The sequence below is a fragment of the Ptychodera flava genome, chromosome 8 (assembly GCF_041260155.1).
Source record: "Ptychodera flava strain L36383 chromosome 8, AS_Pfla_20210202, whole genome shotgun sequence".
NCBI classification, from domain to species: Eukaryota; Metazoa; Hemichordata; class Enteropneusta; family Ptychoderidae; genus Ptychodera; species Ptychodera flava.
The window spans coordinates 37148091-37166311 of record NC_091935.1 but is presented as its reverse complement, the minus strand read 5'-3'; the positions used below and the strand labels follow the sequence as shown (position 1 = coordinate 37166311).

The window sequence follows — 18221 nt, the reverse complement described above, 5'->3', positions numbered from 1 at the left end:
TCGCTGTTTACTCCCCTTTCCATCTAAAGTTTTTATTAATGGTATCATTTACACACGTCTTTGCTTTTATTCACACAGCAGGAAACTAAAGAGGGGACGTACACATGGATGGACCAAAACAGCCCAAAAAATCCAGACAGGATGTTCTAGGTGTAATGAATAGATAACAGTAAAAGTATTCAGCGAAAGTTACCAACCTGATCACTGTCGAAAGTATTTGAGTTGAAAGCTGATTTCCCACTTTCCAGACACAAAGATGCTCCTGTCTTAGTCTTCTTTAAACTTTAGAATTATCGAAGTCATCGTTTAGCGAACGCCCCAGTCAAGTCCTGCCTCGCCACCTTCGAGTGTCTTAAACTCATCTAAGGTATACGTTCGGATTTCTTTTCACGCAAAGTCCATCATACTGCATCGATACTGAACTGTTGCAACCTTTCTTCCTGAATATCTTTTAACGTTTACGGCAACTCATGTCACTCCTTCGAATTTTCCTGAGATTTGTGACAGTGAAATCGCAGAGCAGGTGCCAAGTTTTTACATTTGATATGCAGTACCTTATCGACATGTCTAACCCGCCGTGTAACCAGTTCTGCTCTCGACATCGACTGAACAAATCATGTTGTCCTGATTCGGCGGCTGTGTCTCGGTCTGCGACTCCCCCGATCAACGCTCCTTGTACTTTATCTTCTGCAAGTCACTCACTCGATATTTGCTCGTCGACAGATGTTCCTCATATTGTCTTTTTTTACACGTTTCCAGCTTTCACTAAACAGTCGGTCTATTTCAAGGCACCCCTTTGTCGGTACTGCAGCGGCTGTTCGTTCGAACCTGACACCTGTCACTCGTATAAATCCCGACCGTGACTTATGCGCCACTCCCTTGTATTGTCCGAGATCTTCTTTTTCTGCCGGCCAGAACAATATAAACACAAAGAAAGCTAGTGACATTCTGATATATTTTAGACCCAGTTGATTTGTATTATTCTCTGTCACAAGTTATGTATTCTATATAACTCCTCTTTTTTATGGGCCGGTGGCCTTGGAATGCAAATAAAAATAAATACTAAATAAATACTGAGCGAAGAGGTGGGTAGATTGAGCTTATCGATATTTTTGGCACAATTGTGATTGATGCTTTCCTTTTACACACCTGTGACAGAGCTGGCACATCAAACATTTCTCTTGTTATCTGTCCGCATGAATAATTTCTTCCTTTGCGGCATTTATCATGCTTTTGAGAACGGAGACACCGGAAAATGTCAATGTTCCTTTCATATGTAGTGTGGTTTTATGCATGTCCCCAGTGTAACGTCGGAGTGATCGAATGGTTGCTGAAGTACGCTAAAATCCCGACATGGCAGACGGAACAGAAACGAAGCCATGTCAGCGAAAGTTCTCCGATCAGTTTTCAGTGTATTATCGAAGTAACATGTCTAATTTGTGAACTTATCAAATGTTTTGTTTGTATTTTCACTCATACTGGCGTAATATTCCAATGAGACAAGTATAACTGAACTAATATAATCACTCTTGATATTGTGAATCTTGGAAACTTCTCGAGGATTCCTGTAGATTTTATTTTGCTCTCTTTCCTCCTCCCGGTGTACAACAACAGTTTTTACTTTCATAGGTTTTCCTGATTTTTTGATAAGGATTAGATGTGGTTGTGCATTTTCGTACTCTAAAAAATAATACTCTCTGAATTTATGGAAGATTTCATGGATAAAAGGAACAGTATCCATTTTCAACTTCGCTTATCCCGATGCCACACTTGTTGGATGAGAAACAAATGGGGAAAGTGGAATCGCTTAATGGTAGAATGATACTAATAATACACTTGAAAAAAAATCAAAGCAACTGGACAACTTGAACATTTGTGCAATCTGCTGACTGGAATCTTACACGTATACTAACAATGACGTCAGTAAGCCGCGCAGATGTCTCACTTCAGTTAGCTTCCAATCAGGACACCTTTATTTCTGGCGAAATTAGCGCAGCATCCTGTCCAGAAGGTGTTTTATTGTGAAAAAACAGTAAGAGAGCCTTTCGGTAGAAGTATCTAGTTGCAAACTGCTAAAGGGACACTGAGGAATATATATTTTAGGTGAGTGGTATTTGAATTTTTATCAGTGATGCTTTTAGTCGACAAGGGAAAAATTAAATGTGCATGTCAAATAAGAAGTGTACCTTTTCTTGAAAGGTTGCTTGAGAAATAACATGTAGAAGAGTTGTAGCCCTATGTGCAATGAATGTCAGATGAAATAATCATTTTCTTCACATATGTCCTTACATTTAGTTGGCATTCAAAAGTATCTCTTTATCGAACGAAAATGCTCTTTTGAAAGAAATATTATCATAAATCAAAGATTCTTTACAAAGCTATGTTATTGAAAAAGTGAATTTCCACAACAAACTATTGAGAGCAATAACTTCGTCGTGAACTACCGCAAATGTGTCCGATTAGCCACTGAGTGCATTTTGTCTCGATGCAAAGAAAGGTTATTGTAACTATACAAACTTAAAGTTAGCTTTTGGCAGTCTTCTTGATACTGACTCTGAACTTAATTACAATGTACATTTAACCAGGAGAGTCTCTTGTCACGTCAAAGTTATGTTACAGTTTTATGCTCATAAAAAAGTGGAATGTGATGTAATTAATGGTTTAAAATTTCAGACTTATTATAAGCACAACTCAATCGCTGATTTATAATGTTCGCTATTTCCTTCATCAATTTAAATGAACGAAGTATAGGTCGCTTGTTTTTCATCAGTTGCAGCCATGAAGTGGACATACCTTCTCACTGTTTTACTGGCTCAAGCTCTAGCACAGGTATGTTTATCGTTATTTAGATATTTGATATACTTCTATCAACTACTTCGCTGATCGATGTTCCTTGTGAATATTGTGGGAATTTTTCTCTCACAGTAAATGACAGGACTTACTAATCATATAACACACAGCCAACGATGTTACCAGGCTTTTAAACGTCATGCTACAGTCTATGTTCAATTTGTTTCAAATATAAGAACCATGCATGCTAATTATGTTTTGTGGGCTCCTCCTACTTCTTCGTGTCCAGCAAAACTACTACAGCCGTACTTCTTTTGCTACTTATCACAGTATTAGCCTATAAATAGAAAATACTTCGATCAATCAACAGTCAGTCAACTTGTAAAATGTAAATGTAAACTGTGGGTATCACCTGTTACCAATGGCAATTCACTTTTATATCATGTTATAGTAAAGATAATCTCATGACATTGTCGCTTTAGGGTAGGGTATGCGCCTCGAAAGAGAAAGTGAAAGACTTTAACTTTAGCCCAATCTTTCGTTAAGAAATTTCAACCATTTTCTTTCAAAAAAAAAGAATGAAATCAGGGGTTACCGTGCAAATTTTGGTACTAGAGAAAAAATAACCCAAGATTTACCGATATTTGAAATTCAAATGCATATTGAAATTCAAAATGGCCGCTGTGCCTGTGTTAACTCCATGGAGCAAAATAAAATTCTCAAATTTCGAGAAAGTAAGCTAAAAAAATTTCTTGCACTAAGAGCTTTAAAATGAAACCCCACAAGTGGTACATTAGAAGAGGATTGTAAAAGTTTGAGCGTGCGAATGTGTGTCCCCGAGGCACGTTCTACCTTAAAGTCCTTATGATTCGTTCTGAAAGCGGCTTCATGCTTTACTGAGTGACCTCACACATTCAACAATCGCGCAAATGTGGCGTATTCAGGCCGTTTTCGCATTTCAACTTACGTTTAATTGCTCTTTGATTTGTTTCAATGAGAGTAAATTAGGGAAGGTGTCTGTTCCCAATTTTCGTGCCAGTTTCGCAAAAGTCTGTCTTCTCACTCACTTTTTTGAATATCAACGGGTTTGAAAAACAAACTGAATTTGCGAACAGTGTGCGCGATTGTGTAGCAGTGTATGTCGTGACTCGATAGCTGATATCTGTACCCTGTGATTTTCTTCAATCTGTTTATTACAACCGTCAGAGAAGAAAATGTTATTAGTTCAAGCATGCATGAATATCAATCATGAAATTGCAGGCAGTGCATCTCAAGACCACAACTCTTGTACCTACTTAATGCAAGCCCAATAAGTATGGGCGATTCAATAAATATCAATACACTACCCGGAGTTACAGTAAACGTTTTTTTTTTTAAATTTTCATTCACATTCTGTCGGTCAATAGCAATATGTTCTATCCATTACAGCATGCTATATTTTAATTATTGAATGTTCTCTTTGTTTTCGGCGTTTTTTTTCTCATTCTTGCTATGAATAAATCAGTTAGTTTTCGATTGTAACATTATCCAACACAGACATCAAATCGCACTATACAACAAAAGTCACCCAACTATTAATGCAAGCAAAATTCTTTGCACAATGGAAAAAAACAAAAAAATCATTTGGTTGGATTTTACTATCGATAGTCATTGTCAAGTTTGAAAGATGATCTGCCTAAATCAGCCTCTTTGTACACGAGTGCTTGTGCGGGAACATTGTGCCATGGAATTGGCATTCTCGTCAACCTTCACCACATGCTGCAGGCTGTAAACAATTTAGATACCTGAACCATCGTTGATTTTGGGGCCGACTCGCAGCGATTTCGAAGCTGTTATCCAATTGGTTGGCAGAATCGTACCGTTATAATGAAATAATACAAATAAAGTCCCTAAGTTGCTGTGAATAGTGACAATCGACCAATCAGATATAACCTTGCAAACACGCTGCGAGTCAGCCGTGATTTTGCCAGCATGTGCGCCGACCTTCTTCTTGTGGCAACTTAACTTCATCAGCATATGGATGATGACAAAGGAGTAATTTGAATCATATTGTCACATTCTTCCCTCAGGAAAAGCTTCCAACACACGAACACCACGACGACGACGAGACAGAGGTCTACGAGGATTCATGCACAGCAATATCAGGCAGGTTGATTTTGAATGTTGATACATTACTGCAAAAAAATTACATATTAATTTTGTTGTTTATAAACAGGTGCAAATCTTCTAAATTGTAATAATTTCGAATTGATTTTATTGAATAAATTTCAGTTGTTTTGTATAATGTTGATGACGATATTAATGATAGCGACCATTATCATATTTTAATGTCTATTCATTCAATGATAATGACTTAAAGACTGTTAAAAGTATTCACAAATTATTAAGCCTGGAGAAGATACATCGATTTTTTTGTTTCAATGACATCGCGAGAAAAGGTGAAAATGAAAGGCTCGTGTAAATCAATGTATGTGGCTTGTATGCAACCAACGTCCATGAATTTTAAGTTCTCCTTTATTGTCCGTTGACACCAACAAGTAGGAAAATCCCGACCAAACAATGAAAAATTTTGAAAAGTCTGAAATATCGGTATTTAGCAATGTGCTTGCATAATTTCTTGTTTGTCAATATGATTTATCTATGTTTTAAAGTTAAGGGACCGACGGAAAGCAAATCCCTCTGCTGATAGACAAATCGATTGAATATTAAGTAACGTTCATTGAGTATACTGTTGACGGAGACTTTGTTTATTTTATTCGTATCGTCAAAAGTTGTGTAGATAATTGATTTTATGGTTAATTTGATCACTGCCGTAAACAGAAGACTCAGAGTGTGCAAATAACCCGGCAATCAACGGTATATGCAAGGAAAGGTGTACAGAGGTCAACGAGATTGTGGCATCGGCTTCTAACCTGTGTCCAAGGAGCTGTGTGTGCTGTACAACATCACGAAGTGGGTATTTTTATTTTTAATTTCACAAGTCGCGCAACTTTCAAACCTGTCAATTCGTGACATCATTGAGTTCAATCCTCTAGTCATAGTAAACTTCACACTTTAATTAGCCGCGAAGCGCTAAAGACATTAAATATTTGAATCATATTTGTACATATTTTATATATTTATTTTGCATGTTGGTGCGCGAATTATCACCCAAACGAAATGCAGGAAATTTAACAACTTGACTTTCCGATGGTGTAACTGTTTATATTCATTATCTCTTTGATGTATCATTGGCATTCACTTTCATTTACACTTCTAATAACTCATATCTTAGTATGTTTTGTCATCATAAATGTTTCTACGTTTGTTTGTTTACGATGACCCACAACCTATCGGTAAATTTACCCTGTCTCGTCTCTACCTCTCTCTTCCTATAGGTCGCTGTTCCAAAGTGTACAATGAAGGGTTTTGCTCGGCCGGACAATGCGAAGATGGACTCATTGAAATCATGGATACTTCTCTCTGTTCCTCTGGATACGTTTGCTGCCGACAACCACGTGAGCAACTCAAACTAACTCTTTATGCAGCGTTACCGCTGTATCATTGCAGGGCAGTCGATGTTCGCCCCACCAGTATTGTAACCTATAATTCGCCGCGGGGACAGATTTACGAACCCTCACACTATTACAAAATTCTTTTGGTCTACCTTTTGTGAGGGCTCACTTTAGTAAAGCTAATGGAATAATGAACTTTTATCGTCCCGCTCATTTTTGTGAAAATCAAAACTCTTATTTTACCCCACAGAGTTAACACAGGAATGACAGCCATTTTGAAATTCAAGTGTCGCTAAATGTTGGGTAAATTGTCTTGAATATCAAATTTTGAACAGTGACCACAGATTTTTGTTCTTGATTTCGAAAGGGAGTGGTTTAAAGTTTACTTGTGGAAACATTGAGCAAAAGTTTTAGTTTTGAAATTTCGAGTTGTGTACTTCCTTAATTTGATTATGGAGGTACCACACAAAGCTAGTACACATGTGCTAGACTAACGGGACAAAGTTGGTTTTTCACGACAGGGAAAAGAGAAACACCATCTTGAAATCAGCTGTGCCCTCCAATATTGTCGAAACATGATATTTTGATATCTTCAGTGTTAAACCTACCCATGTATAAGTGTACGTCAATGTTTGCAGTTTCGTAATCTTTCTGGTAGTAGCTCATTTGCATATATTTGAGGTAGTTTGTAGAAATTCTCGGATTTCTAATTTTTTTCTATGTAAGGGGGACTGCAGTAAACTTTTATCGACCAATATTTCAGCTCGTTTCACGATGTTGCACAATACATGCACTGCTCAAACTATGAAAATATGGAAGGTGAGAAACCGTCAGGGTGAGGTGCAGCGCCCTCTAGAGCTTTACCTCATTCTTTTTAGCTTAGTGACTGTCCTTCGAGGGAACAGATGCCTGATCATAGGATATTGCGATGTCGTAGGCGTGTTTCGACGCACATGATTCACTAATATGAGGTGTGAGATAATGCTGCTTTCATCGACATTGGTGGGGAAAACGCGGTCTCTCGGACGGACTGTGCTTTGAAGTTAAAATTTACTTCCGCAATGCTACCGGTGTTGAACTTATCTGAAGACTAGTGGGTTCTGTCCTCCTTCTGATAGCAATATGCTTGTCTTAGGATGTTCTTCTTTTCAACTAAAAAGACAGAAACCACACTGTTATGTTAAATCCTATGACCCTTACCGTCTACCACGGTCCCGCCATTGCCAATATTCAAGCTATGATTACCACCGTTGCCGTTCTTGCTTGCATAGAAGACTTCAAATGATCAGAGCAGAATATCATTACATTTTCCTCACGGACACTTATTGTTGTTTTCCGATTTTTTTCCTCTGACGGAACAGCAAAGGGAGGCACTTTCCGTAAGTTCAATTTTCATTCATTTACATCACTTGATCAAACCAGTTTTTTAGCTCAATGCCATCTCATAAATGTGAGTACGTTGAGTGACAGTCTCATCATGCATCTGAAAAATAAGTCATTGAGCAGATGTAGGATACATCTTCAGCGGTTTTGGTACTTATGCCGTGTTTTGAGCGGAGCCATAACCCATCTGAACTGAGAATACGAATTTTTGCGTATCAAAATATTTGTTCTAATAAAAAACTATTTTATGGGGCCTTTTGACGACTCTGGCCATAAGGAACATGGTCTCATTTGATCTGCAGAAACATGATCAAATATGTAAATGAAACACATACAGTCGATAGACAATGATTTCAAGCTCAAATGTGGTGCTGTTGCAATTAGTACCACTGATATACTACGTTTCCCAGACACTGATCCTTCTTAAAGGTTAATCTTTCTCTACAACTTATGTGATATAATTAACAGTTTCTTTCTCTGCATTAAATTTTAGGTGAATTTGAGGGTAAGTCGCACGTCTCGCCAAAAGAGTACTGTATTTTTTTCTTCTGGTACCCTTAGACCGTGTTGAAATGCATTTGAAATTTCAACAACGATACATTCTGCACGCTGTACACAAACAATATAGATACCACTAAGGTAGAACACGCCTAAGGGACAGATATTCGGACTCTTAAACTTTTACAATTTTTTCTGCTATACCACTTGTGGAGGTTCATTTTAAAGATCTTTGTATAAGAAAACTTTCCATCGGCTTAGTTTTTTCGAAATTCGAAAATTTTACTTTACTCCATAAAGTCGACACAGGGGTGGCGGCCATTTTGAATTTCAAACACCGGTAAATCTTGGGTCATATTTTTCTCTAGTACTATTTATTTTTATTCTTAATTTTGAAATAGGACGGTTGAAATATATCTTGAGGAAAGTTTGAGCAAAAAATTAAGTCTTTCACTTTCAAGGCGTGAATTATCTTAAGGTAATGATACATGTACTTTCCTGGGGTAGAATTTCACTTGTTATCTCTGTTGTACTGTTGAGTAATTTTGTAGTTTTTAATGTGTTTTAAAGTTTCTAACTATTTCTGCCTTTTTGTGTTTTAGCGACTGTCTTTGTATATCATTCATCGTGCATGGACGATTTTTTGAATCAGTCTGAAATAAATAATAAGTATGAAACCTAATGATATAACCCAGGGTCATAGCGTTGCTTTCAATCACCTAGGAACAGAATTTCCAATTATAGGCGATGGGTGGAGTTGGTAGGTCTTATTCGACGTGACAGTGCCAAGCCAGTCTAACGATGTGTTTTATACTACTCGTGATTGTGGAATAATAAATTCAAGTCTTGATTGTAATAAAGACGTTAACAATAAAATTGAACATTATTACGTATTCATACCGTTTGGACAAGTTACGTCCTATGCATTTCAATGCGATATGAAGGAGGAAAAAGAAAAACAACACTTGTAGAGTAGTGGCCCACTGGAGAAAATACCCACAAGACACACAGACAAACAAATTGCCTTGATGGTACACTGAACAAAGATAGATACGTGCAACAGTGTCATGATTATTTCAACTGCAAATTTTCGCGCCAATTTACAGCCATCAAACATTGCGCTGCCTTTAAAAAATGTACTTGTATCTCATGTCATTGGCTCCTGTTTTCATATACATAAGCAACTTAACTATGACGAAATGTTGTCTTTCTGTCGGTTTGTCAATATTTTAAGAACAGCCGATGGGATTCAGTTGAAAATCAATTTCCGAATGAAGAGATCCTGTTAGTCGTTTGCACGATTATAGTCTTATCGAGGTGAAATTGTCTTTGAGAAAACATTCAGCTGGCTGCAGGAGCACCATGTTGAAAACACTTTTTCACGATGCAAACCTCATCCGCAGCTCTACTTGTAGCAGCGTCTAATTTTACACTGATGCCTTTTCGAAATACGGTCCAATATTACCTCCACGTGGCTATTACGCTGCAGACATTTTTTTCTATTTTCGAAGGCACGGCTAAGACATGCATGAAGCGATTTCGTACTGGCGATATAAAGATAGGAAAGGTTGACTTACGCGTTTATGCGGTGCCCTCACTGTCATTCAATTTTCTACTCGAAATATATTGTTCCTTTTATCTCGCTCTTTGTAAGGGGCCGGTGAAAGAGGCATCGGACCACACTTCCAGACCTTTGACGGTCTCAAGTTCACTTACGGCGGCCTATGTAAATACGTTCTGGTCAAAGAGAAGACGGACAACCCCAGTTTTTCCGTTGCGTCCCGTCACGTACCGGCTAGTAACCTGGATAACGCCCTCACCGCATTCCATTCATCACTTGAGGTGACGAGAAACGAGAACACTATAACATTATCTGAAGGGAACGACAAAATCCAAGTAAGTACCTGTCGTTACATGAAAATATTGGCACAATTTACCTCTCGGATACCGAAAACGGAAACGAATTTTTGTGTTCGTTCGCCCAAATCGCAATAGTCGGCATTATCTGTAATCGCGGTCAAGCTGGAAAGTAGGGAGGCAAAAACAGATTAAGGTTTATCAAAGAATAGCTCCCATAGCCGTAAGCTGTTGATGTGTATGTAAAGACACAGCTACTTGTACCTTTCCAAGGTAGTGTTGAGATGCATAGTGTTCAAATCGTCAACACAGCCTCTTTGTGTGTCATGTACGATTTTATTGTTGACTAAAGAATTTTGGGACGAATCGGGGTTCATTTGTCTACATTGATATTACATACGAAACCGATGCGTTGTATCGGCTGATACCTGGATTTCACACTTGCTGTACTAGGGTAAGATACTGAGAAAGACAACATGATCGTGTAGTACAGGGCGGGAATAATGAAAATATCATAATAAGATGGGGTGGTAAACCCTTTAAAGCCCCAATAGCTGCTAATTTTATGAATTTTTTTCACGATTTTATTTTCAAACCAAAGTTGGTTCGTCTAAATGTGCTAACTGAAGGACATGTATAGAAGTGATACTGATTTGGACCATGCCCACGCGGTTTGATAGGTTAAATAATAAACGGGTACAGTATGGCGCTCCCCGGAAAAGTACAAAAAATGCAGTATTTCCTGCATATACATGCACGTGATTATAAACAAGCACGATGACATTTACTTGAATGTACAACTCACGATGGCCAATAATTTGTTATTGTAATCTTTATTTTCACTGAAAAATTTGTTTTTGAAAATGGGGGATCTAAAATGATGTTAAACCGTTTGAATTTACATGACACTTTCGACACTTATGACAGTGTTATACACTTTTCCAGTCTTTCATGGGTCTTATTCAAAGAATTCTGTTGGAAGACTGGGGATATTTTGAGATCGCTTTATTACATATTCGCAGCTATCAGGTAGTTCGCGCCTCGAAAATGAAAGATTTAAACTTCTCAATTTTTCTCAAGAAAAATATCAAACATTCTCTTTCAAAATCAATCGTTTGAGAGTCCGAATGCAGGCGTATTACCTGTGACGTTTGGTCGGAAAATTTGGAGAGCTGTCAGAAATAACACTTCCTATTCCACTGTAAATAATTTGTGTATCTCTACCGTTCAATGCAGTTCAATGGTATAGAAATCCAAGACAACCTTCCTTACGAAACTACGGATCATTCAATAATAGTTGACTGGTCGGACAACCAGAAGACCGTCACTGTGAGTATTGAGGGAATTCTATTCATCGAGTATAACGGGAAGGGAAAGACGTCGATACATTTGGACAAGTCCCTGGCAGGCAAGGTTTGGGGTCTGCTCGGTAACGCAAACGGAAACCGCAAGGACGATCTCACCTACAAGCTGTCCGACGGAGTCGAAAACACGATCGAGTTAAGACCTGGTGAGGGATTTGTTAAGGAGGATCTACAGCGCTTCTTCAATGGCTGGCTGGTCACGTGAGTGGAAACGTCGTTTTAGTGTCTGCCTTTTAAAATTTTCTATTGCCTTTGCGATTATGATATAACTCTTTTAATCCAAAAAGCATTGAAATCGACATTGGAAAAGTTTTAAGGAACACTTTGTCATTAAAGTCTGCATGTGGTAACATTTTAAGTGGTACCGGAGTTATTAAAGTACACCATGTATACAAAATAAATTGATAGTAGTATGCTAGCATTAAGTTTACCCATGTCGCCATGGTGATCATTTATTTAAACGGTAGTGGAATAAGTTTAAAGTATAGTGCATCTAAAAGCCTCGATTTTAATGCAGTTCATCACGTCGGGCAATAAGAGTATATATGATTACACTGTCGAACAATACGAGTAATATATGTGTGTGTGTAGGTGTGCATATATATATATATATATATATATATATATATATATATATATATATATATATATATATATAATTGTTGCCGATATATATATATTATATATATATATATATATATATATATATATATATATATATATATATATATATATATATATATATATAATTGTTGCCTTTATATTTACAGGTGTTCATCGAAATAATCCGTCACGTGATTACAAGTAGGCAAAGCTCTGTATGATAACGTAACACAAATGCAGGAGGTGCGAAAAAAGGACTTGTTATTAGATTAACATTGGAGTAACGACCCGGACCGATACTGACAATGAACAATATGATATTTCACCACTATCACTGTCTCGTCTTATGAACTTAATGTACAACACTTCATTGTAGAATTTTTGAAAAGCATTTTGAATTTATGATATTTCGTTGTTACGTCACATCTTGTCAAATCTCTCATCCAGTCTTGATTTCGTTTGTTACTTACATGTATCTGGTTACCTAATAACTACAACAAGCAAAGAGAAAGAATAATTTATTCATTTGAAGTGAAACGATGAATCACAGCTATAAACATACGTACGTAGCAAAGCTGAACCTTTTAGCAAGACTTGTATTTGGCATTGGTATAAGGATATAAAATATTGTTCACATATTTTCCATGGTAGAGGTTTAACGTAGATAGAATAAATTTTGGTGATTGCAAGCATATCAAGTGATTTTGAAATTATTCCCGTGGTTTTAATGTCATAGACAAAAGCGCAGGCATGGATATTTATTGCCTATTAGAGTCTCCGAGTCGTTGACCGCGCGCCCCCTCCAGTTAGTGTAGCTATTGGTCAGACTCCCTATAGCTAGGTTATGTTTATCCACCCCGCGCTACAATTTCTGTGCGGAGATCAAAGCACATTATTACAGTCCCGGGGTCGATGGAATCAGAGAGGGTCACTCAAAACTGAAAGATACAAAGCGGACTGCTCAAAATGTGGGGAGGCATTAAGTTATTAAATAATACAAAAATAATAAAAAAGAATGAAAAACACTGTAGATTAAAAATGGTTCAATTCTTATAAAAACATGGTACGATTTGATATACATGTATACAAAGTATATTGACTATCATATTACTAAATGAGTAATATTTCAGTATTTTGTGATAAAAATTGGTACACACCTGATCATGCATGAGAAAAATCTACTCTCTATTCTATAGGTACTGATTATTTGGGAGAGTGTGTAAAGAAAGGTAATTCTACAAAATATACAAAAACAGTGGATGGATGGGTCAGTCGAAATTCCTGTGTTAGAGAGGGGCGCTACTCAAATTCATTATTGTTGGCTGTGGGGTACTCGAAATTTTAGAGTTTCTAACGTAATTCATCTAACCTCCCTCCCTGGCCGTAAAAATGACCGCTTCCTAAGTCCAAGTGCTGGTTAAGAACGAAGCGCGTTGCCGAAAGAAACGGCGCCTCCAATAGGTTGAACACATTCCGTGGGTTTTGAGTCATGACTGTAACTGACTCTCTGAAGACAGACGAAATGAGATCATGTTTTGGCTAATGGAAAGCTCTCTTTAGATTGACACAGTACGAACATCGGGAAGATAATGACCATTTTAGTTATTATAGTCTATCACTTGTCCGAGAATGTTCACTTACTTCCTTTTGCCCTTGATTCCTGAGAACTGTAACCTCTTTGTCAACTTTGTATCAACTACATCCCACAGCGCAATGACGAATATGTATATTGTCCAGTCGCAGGACTGGTCCAACCAAAAACATAATAAAACATTACCGAAAAAGAAAAGAAAATAAATACCAAAGGGAATTATGCATTCAAAATAAACGAATCGGACCGTATCTGATGAAATTAGTGACGACAAGTGTTATTTACTCGAAACATGACATGCGGAACCAGTTTTCCTCCGCTCAAATAACAGTAATATTTTACAATATTCTTTTGGGGGCTCATTTTGAAGCTTATTGAGTAAATAAAGTTTTCACCGGCTTAGTTTTGTGAAAATGGGGAATTAATTTTTCCCCGATAACACATGGATGGTGGCCATTTTGAATTTCAGATATCGGATATTATATTATAGCTTTGTCAATACCAATAAATTTTGTGACGTCATCCTAAATTATTACTGATAATGTATCTAGTTATCCAATATTGTTGCTCCAGATGTTTTCTACATCTAGAAATTCACTGACATCGCCAAAATTGTAAAGTAATAGGGATAATGAACCCAGGCCACTCCCAGTCAATAATGGACTCCAGCTAACTTTGCACTCCAATTGTACCCGGCTTCACCTCGTACATTATGTCGTACAAAGTTTGCTTTTGTTCATTATTGGCCGGGAGGAGGAACATTATTGCTCAAGTATTAGACTGTTTGTTTCTCTAGCTACAAAATTTGCACGGTGACCCCTGATTTTGTATTCTTTATTTGGTAAAAGAATCATGGTTGAAAGTTTTAATGAGGCAATTTTGAGCAAAACTCTAAGTCTTCCGTTTTCGAGGCTCGAACTACCTTCATACCCTATCTTTCTTTTCGGTTAAGGTGAGGTTGCACCCTTGGCTACTTCTTTGAAAATATAATGCTGTCCTTGAAAATCAAAACTTATTAACAGAAAAACTAGTTTTTTACAATGATAATTTTTTAAATGCTTTTGTTTCAAAGGAAAACTATTTTTCAAGTGCACGCGTGCATATTTGGAATCTCTTTAGTCGGGTGACGAAGATTTGGAATTAGTAATATTTAATTCATATAGAGTAATGACGTCTGCCAGTAGCTTGGCCGACAACCACTTTTAGAGGTGATATACATAACGCCAATTAAATGCTGCCATGGTGTCCACTTTTTAACAATCAAAGTTTGTTGAAGCTCTTGCAAGAAAAGCCACATGTCATCTAGACATATCGCGATCTTGGCCATACATTCCAATAAGGATTAACTAGCAATGTACAGCGGCTCGGAAGGTTATATCGGGTTGGTAGATTGTCACTATTTACAGCAACTTACGGAGTCTGAAAGTACGGCTATTCTCTACCTGATCGGCTGTTTGGAAATAATTCAGTGAGAACATTGAACACGTTTGGAACTAATTTGGGATAATTGGAAGGTGAAGTAATGCCGATTTAATCTACAAATGTAATCTCATCTGCTTTTCTTTTTAAATTCAACACTTGTTTTTATGAGTTATTTATATTATTGCAACATTCAACTATCTGGCACCAAACACTTGTGAGAAATTTAAAAAACATGAAAATCCAATTATCCCAAATTAGTTCCAATCGTGTTACTGGGTTTCAGCCGACAAAATGACTGAAAGGCTCCCAGACACTGCTGCTATAGTTCTACGTCAATCGCAGAAATGTCCATCCATCCATTGGTATTGTCAATTGATATATGGAGGGGAGCAAACTTAGAAGTAGAAAGTTGTATGACAGATAAATGAGAGACAAAAATCAAAGAGTAACAGACGATGTAATTGGACTATACAGATGTAAATTTAGTTGAGGTCAACACCAGATGTAGAATCACGGGACAAATTAAGTGTTTTGGTGATTTGTTTAATGGTAATATCTATTATTGCTGTTGTTTTCAACATCCATAACAGGTCAAACTGTGCATTTATGATTGTTAGTATATCGGTTCAAGCCATTCTGAAAATGCATTTGTGTGCCAGACTTCGTTTTAAGTCCAATAATCTGTTCTTGAGATGCCGAGCGCATGTCAGACACACAGACATTGACAGACATGCTTCTTGGAAAGAACGCAGAGCCATTAACCAAAAATGATGCTGGCTCTGTCTTTTGCAATCTTTTATTGTGGCACGATATAGTATTTCATCATTATTTCTGTTTTAGTATTTTGAAAATTCAGTTTGATTGATATCAATACAGTCGATTTCGTAATTCCGTAAAATCGTTCTTTCAAAGATGTCGTGCAATAGCCGGCGATTGTTGGTCTTTTTGTGTGTGTCACTCACGTGTCAAATGGACATCTTGTCGCAATTCATCCGACGACGCATCTTCACTTGCCAAGGTATCTTGTCCGGGTAGCTTCACTGAAATCGGAGTAAGTGGAAGACTGTAGTCGAACTAACGACCCGTGCGAACAGACGATGCCGATGTCGTTCCTCAAACAATTTTACCTACACTTAGAACAGGGGTAATATTTTATGAATGCATATGGATTTTGAAGGGGAGGGAGGGGGTGGCAAAACTCTGAAATGGAGTTGACATTTTGTACTCATTTCATCATACTCGACACAAGGTTACTTGCTTTTCAACGCACAAAACGCCATTTCACAAAGGATCTTGCCACTACTGGTTACAGTTTCAGTCCATTTATTCCACACCTACACCTTACAAATACATATCCACAGCAACGTCTTACAAACCACGGCAATTTTTGAGGGGAGAGGGTGATTGTCGATGTCTTGTTGGTGCAATAATTAAATCGAGGTTCTTCCTTTTTCTAAGGATAAAATTTAAAGCGGAAAAGTATCATAACAAAAAATAGTTAGACATTTAAAAAACTGGTTTTAGTGTTGCATGTGGACCATACTGACATTTATCATATTTGGTGACGGTTACTTACCTTCGATTTGTTGAAGTCTCTGCTATGGGTGTATGTTCTGAACAGCGACTTGCATCGCGACCACAAAAAGTCTTCAACGTATACGTATCCAGAGTACGTCAGCACTCATTTGAAACTATCATGACAACGTTGCCTATAAAAATCGACCTTTTCCGACCTTTTGCTCTCTTCGAGCATTCTTCAGGAATGTCTTACACACGGCAGGGCACTTCATGTCACTACCTTGTATTTTTTTTTCTCAATTGTGTGAAAAGCTGAAATTGCAGAGAGCCAATTCCAAGTCACACGTTGTCGTCTTTTTCAGATTGCAGCGGTTCGCTGTGTCACCAGTACTGCCATCCCTACATAGATGACACACTAGCGAAGTAATTGTGTCTTGTTTCGACGACTGTCGAAATCACTGATCTTTAGCTCGCCAGCAGCACGCTCTAAGTAGTCGTGTTGTGTTCCTGCAAATGAACCATTTGGCATCCATTTATCGGCAGATGTAATTCATCTCTATCGTCTATTTGTATTCTGTACTTCCGTTGAAGTAGTCAATCCATTTCTAGATTCTATATTGTACAACGTCTGCATATTGGCATAAGTCAGAGGATTTTGACGCCTCGCACTTGTTACATTTCGAACAATGATGACTTATGGACTTTTCTCTGGAATAGTCACACGTTGTCTATTACTGCTCGCTTAGACAATACAACACAAAGCTTACAGTATCCTGATAAATTGAGACGCATTTGCTTATACAGGTATTGCGATTAATAAACGTGGCAACCCTGAAATCACAAAGCGCGAGAGAATAAGTAACATATTGAGCGCTTTCTCTGTCGCCCATTCATTGTTTCTGTACATGCATTCAGAGACCCATGACAGATGGATTAATAGCAGGTATAATGATAGATCGCCTATCACCATCTCTTCAATTCTGCCACTGTGATCACAGAACTTCTGAAAGGATCGTAACATGTTTCTCTATTCATACAATTAAAATTAAAGTAATGGTAAGTGAGCTGTATTAAAGGGTGTGGTTTAAAACGTTCCATCTATTAGGAACACCCCTTATTGTAACTACTACTCTTGTTACACACATGAGGTATATTCTCCCTAAAGAGTTTTTCATATCTATTAGTGATGAAGTGCATCGATCACGAAAGATCTCGGCAGAAGTATTACATTGATTTCAAGGTATTAGAGCTAAGACTATTATTGACGCAGTATTGCTTATTTTGTGTTTCAAATGAATAAAATACATTATTACAGCATTTATGAGGTTGATTCGAATTATTCCACCTCCTTTTCGAGAAGCAACGGTTTTAGCGACACGCATTTCCGAGAAGTTTGATTTTACACATCCTAGCCATGGCAAAGTTGATACAATATCCCACTACATTTTATTGGAAATTCCACTGTATAAGGGTGGATGTAAACGAAAACAGTCTACGAAACACGTTTTCTGTTATCGCGTATCAGAATTACAGTATTACTATTATTATTTCTGTTGTTGTAACACTGTGTATGGGTTATTTAAACGCCCTGTGTAGAATTAGGTATAAGGATCGCAGTCTACTTTCAAGTTCACTACTCTTTGTGATATCGCTATCGCTTGAGAATCATGTGAATCAGATGAAAATGGCGATAGACTGATG

At 37.5% G+C, this 18221-nt stretch overlaps 1 protein-coding gene and 1 long non-coding RNA gene across 2 annotated transcripts in view; one reads left to right on the top strand and one right to left on the bottom strand.

Moving 5' to 3' along the window:
* Positions 1–17034, bottom strand: part of LOC139139231 (uncharacterized) — a 63396-nt gene extending 46362 nt beyond the window's left edge. The window contains exons 1-3 of the long non-coding RNA XR_011553757.1: positions 16579–17034; positions 15965–16042; positions 555–904 (exon numbers count right to left, since the gene is read on the bottom strand). This is a non-coding gene — a long non-coding RNA (uncharacterized lncRNA). The remainder of the gene's footprint in view (positions 1–554; positions 905–15964; positions 16043–16578) is intronic.
* LOC139139443 (BMP-binding endothelial regulator protein-like) lies at positions 1946–11591 on the top strand. Its single transcript, XM_070708358.1, has 9 exons — positions 1946–2103; positions 2771–2829; positions 4860–4935; positions 5611–5742; positions 6168–6287; positions 7646–7663; positions 8161–8172; positions 9820–10061; positions 11259–11591. The coding sequence occupies exons 2-9, from the start codon at positions 2779–2781 to the stop codon at positions 11589–11591; spliced, it is 984 nt and encodes a 327-aa protein (XP_070564459.1). The 5' UTR covers positions 1946–2103; positions 2771–2778.
* Positions 17035–18221: the final 1187 nt, after the last annotated feature.

Excerpts from the sequence above, each read along its gene's own strand:
- LOC139139443 (XM_070708358.1), top strand. The coding sequence starts at position 2,779 with ATGAAGTGGACATACCTTCTCACTGTTTTACTGGCTCAAGCTCTAGCA. Across the intron at positions 2,830-4,859 it reads TGGCTCAAGCTCTAGCACAG|GAAAAGCTTCCAACACACGA; the intron begins GTATGTTTATCG and ends TTCTTCCCTCAG. Across the intron at positions 4,936-5,610 it reads TTCATGCACAGCAATATCAG|AAGACTCAGAGTGTGCAAAT; the intron begins GCAGGTTGATTT and ends TGCCGTAAACAG.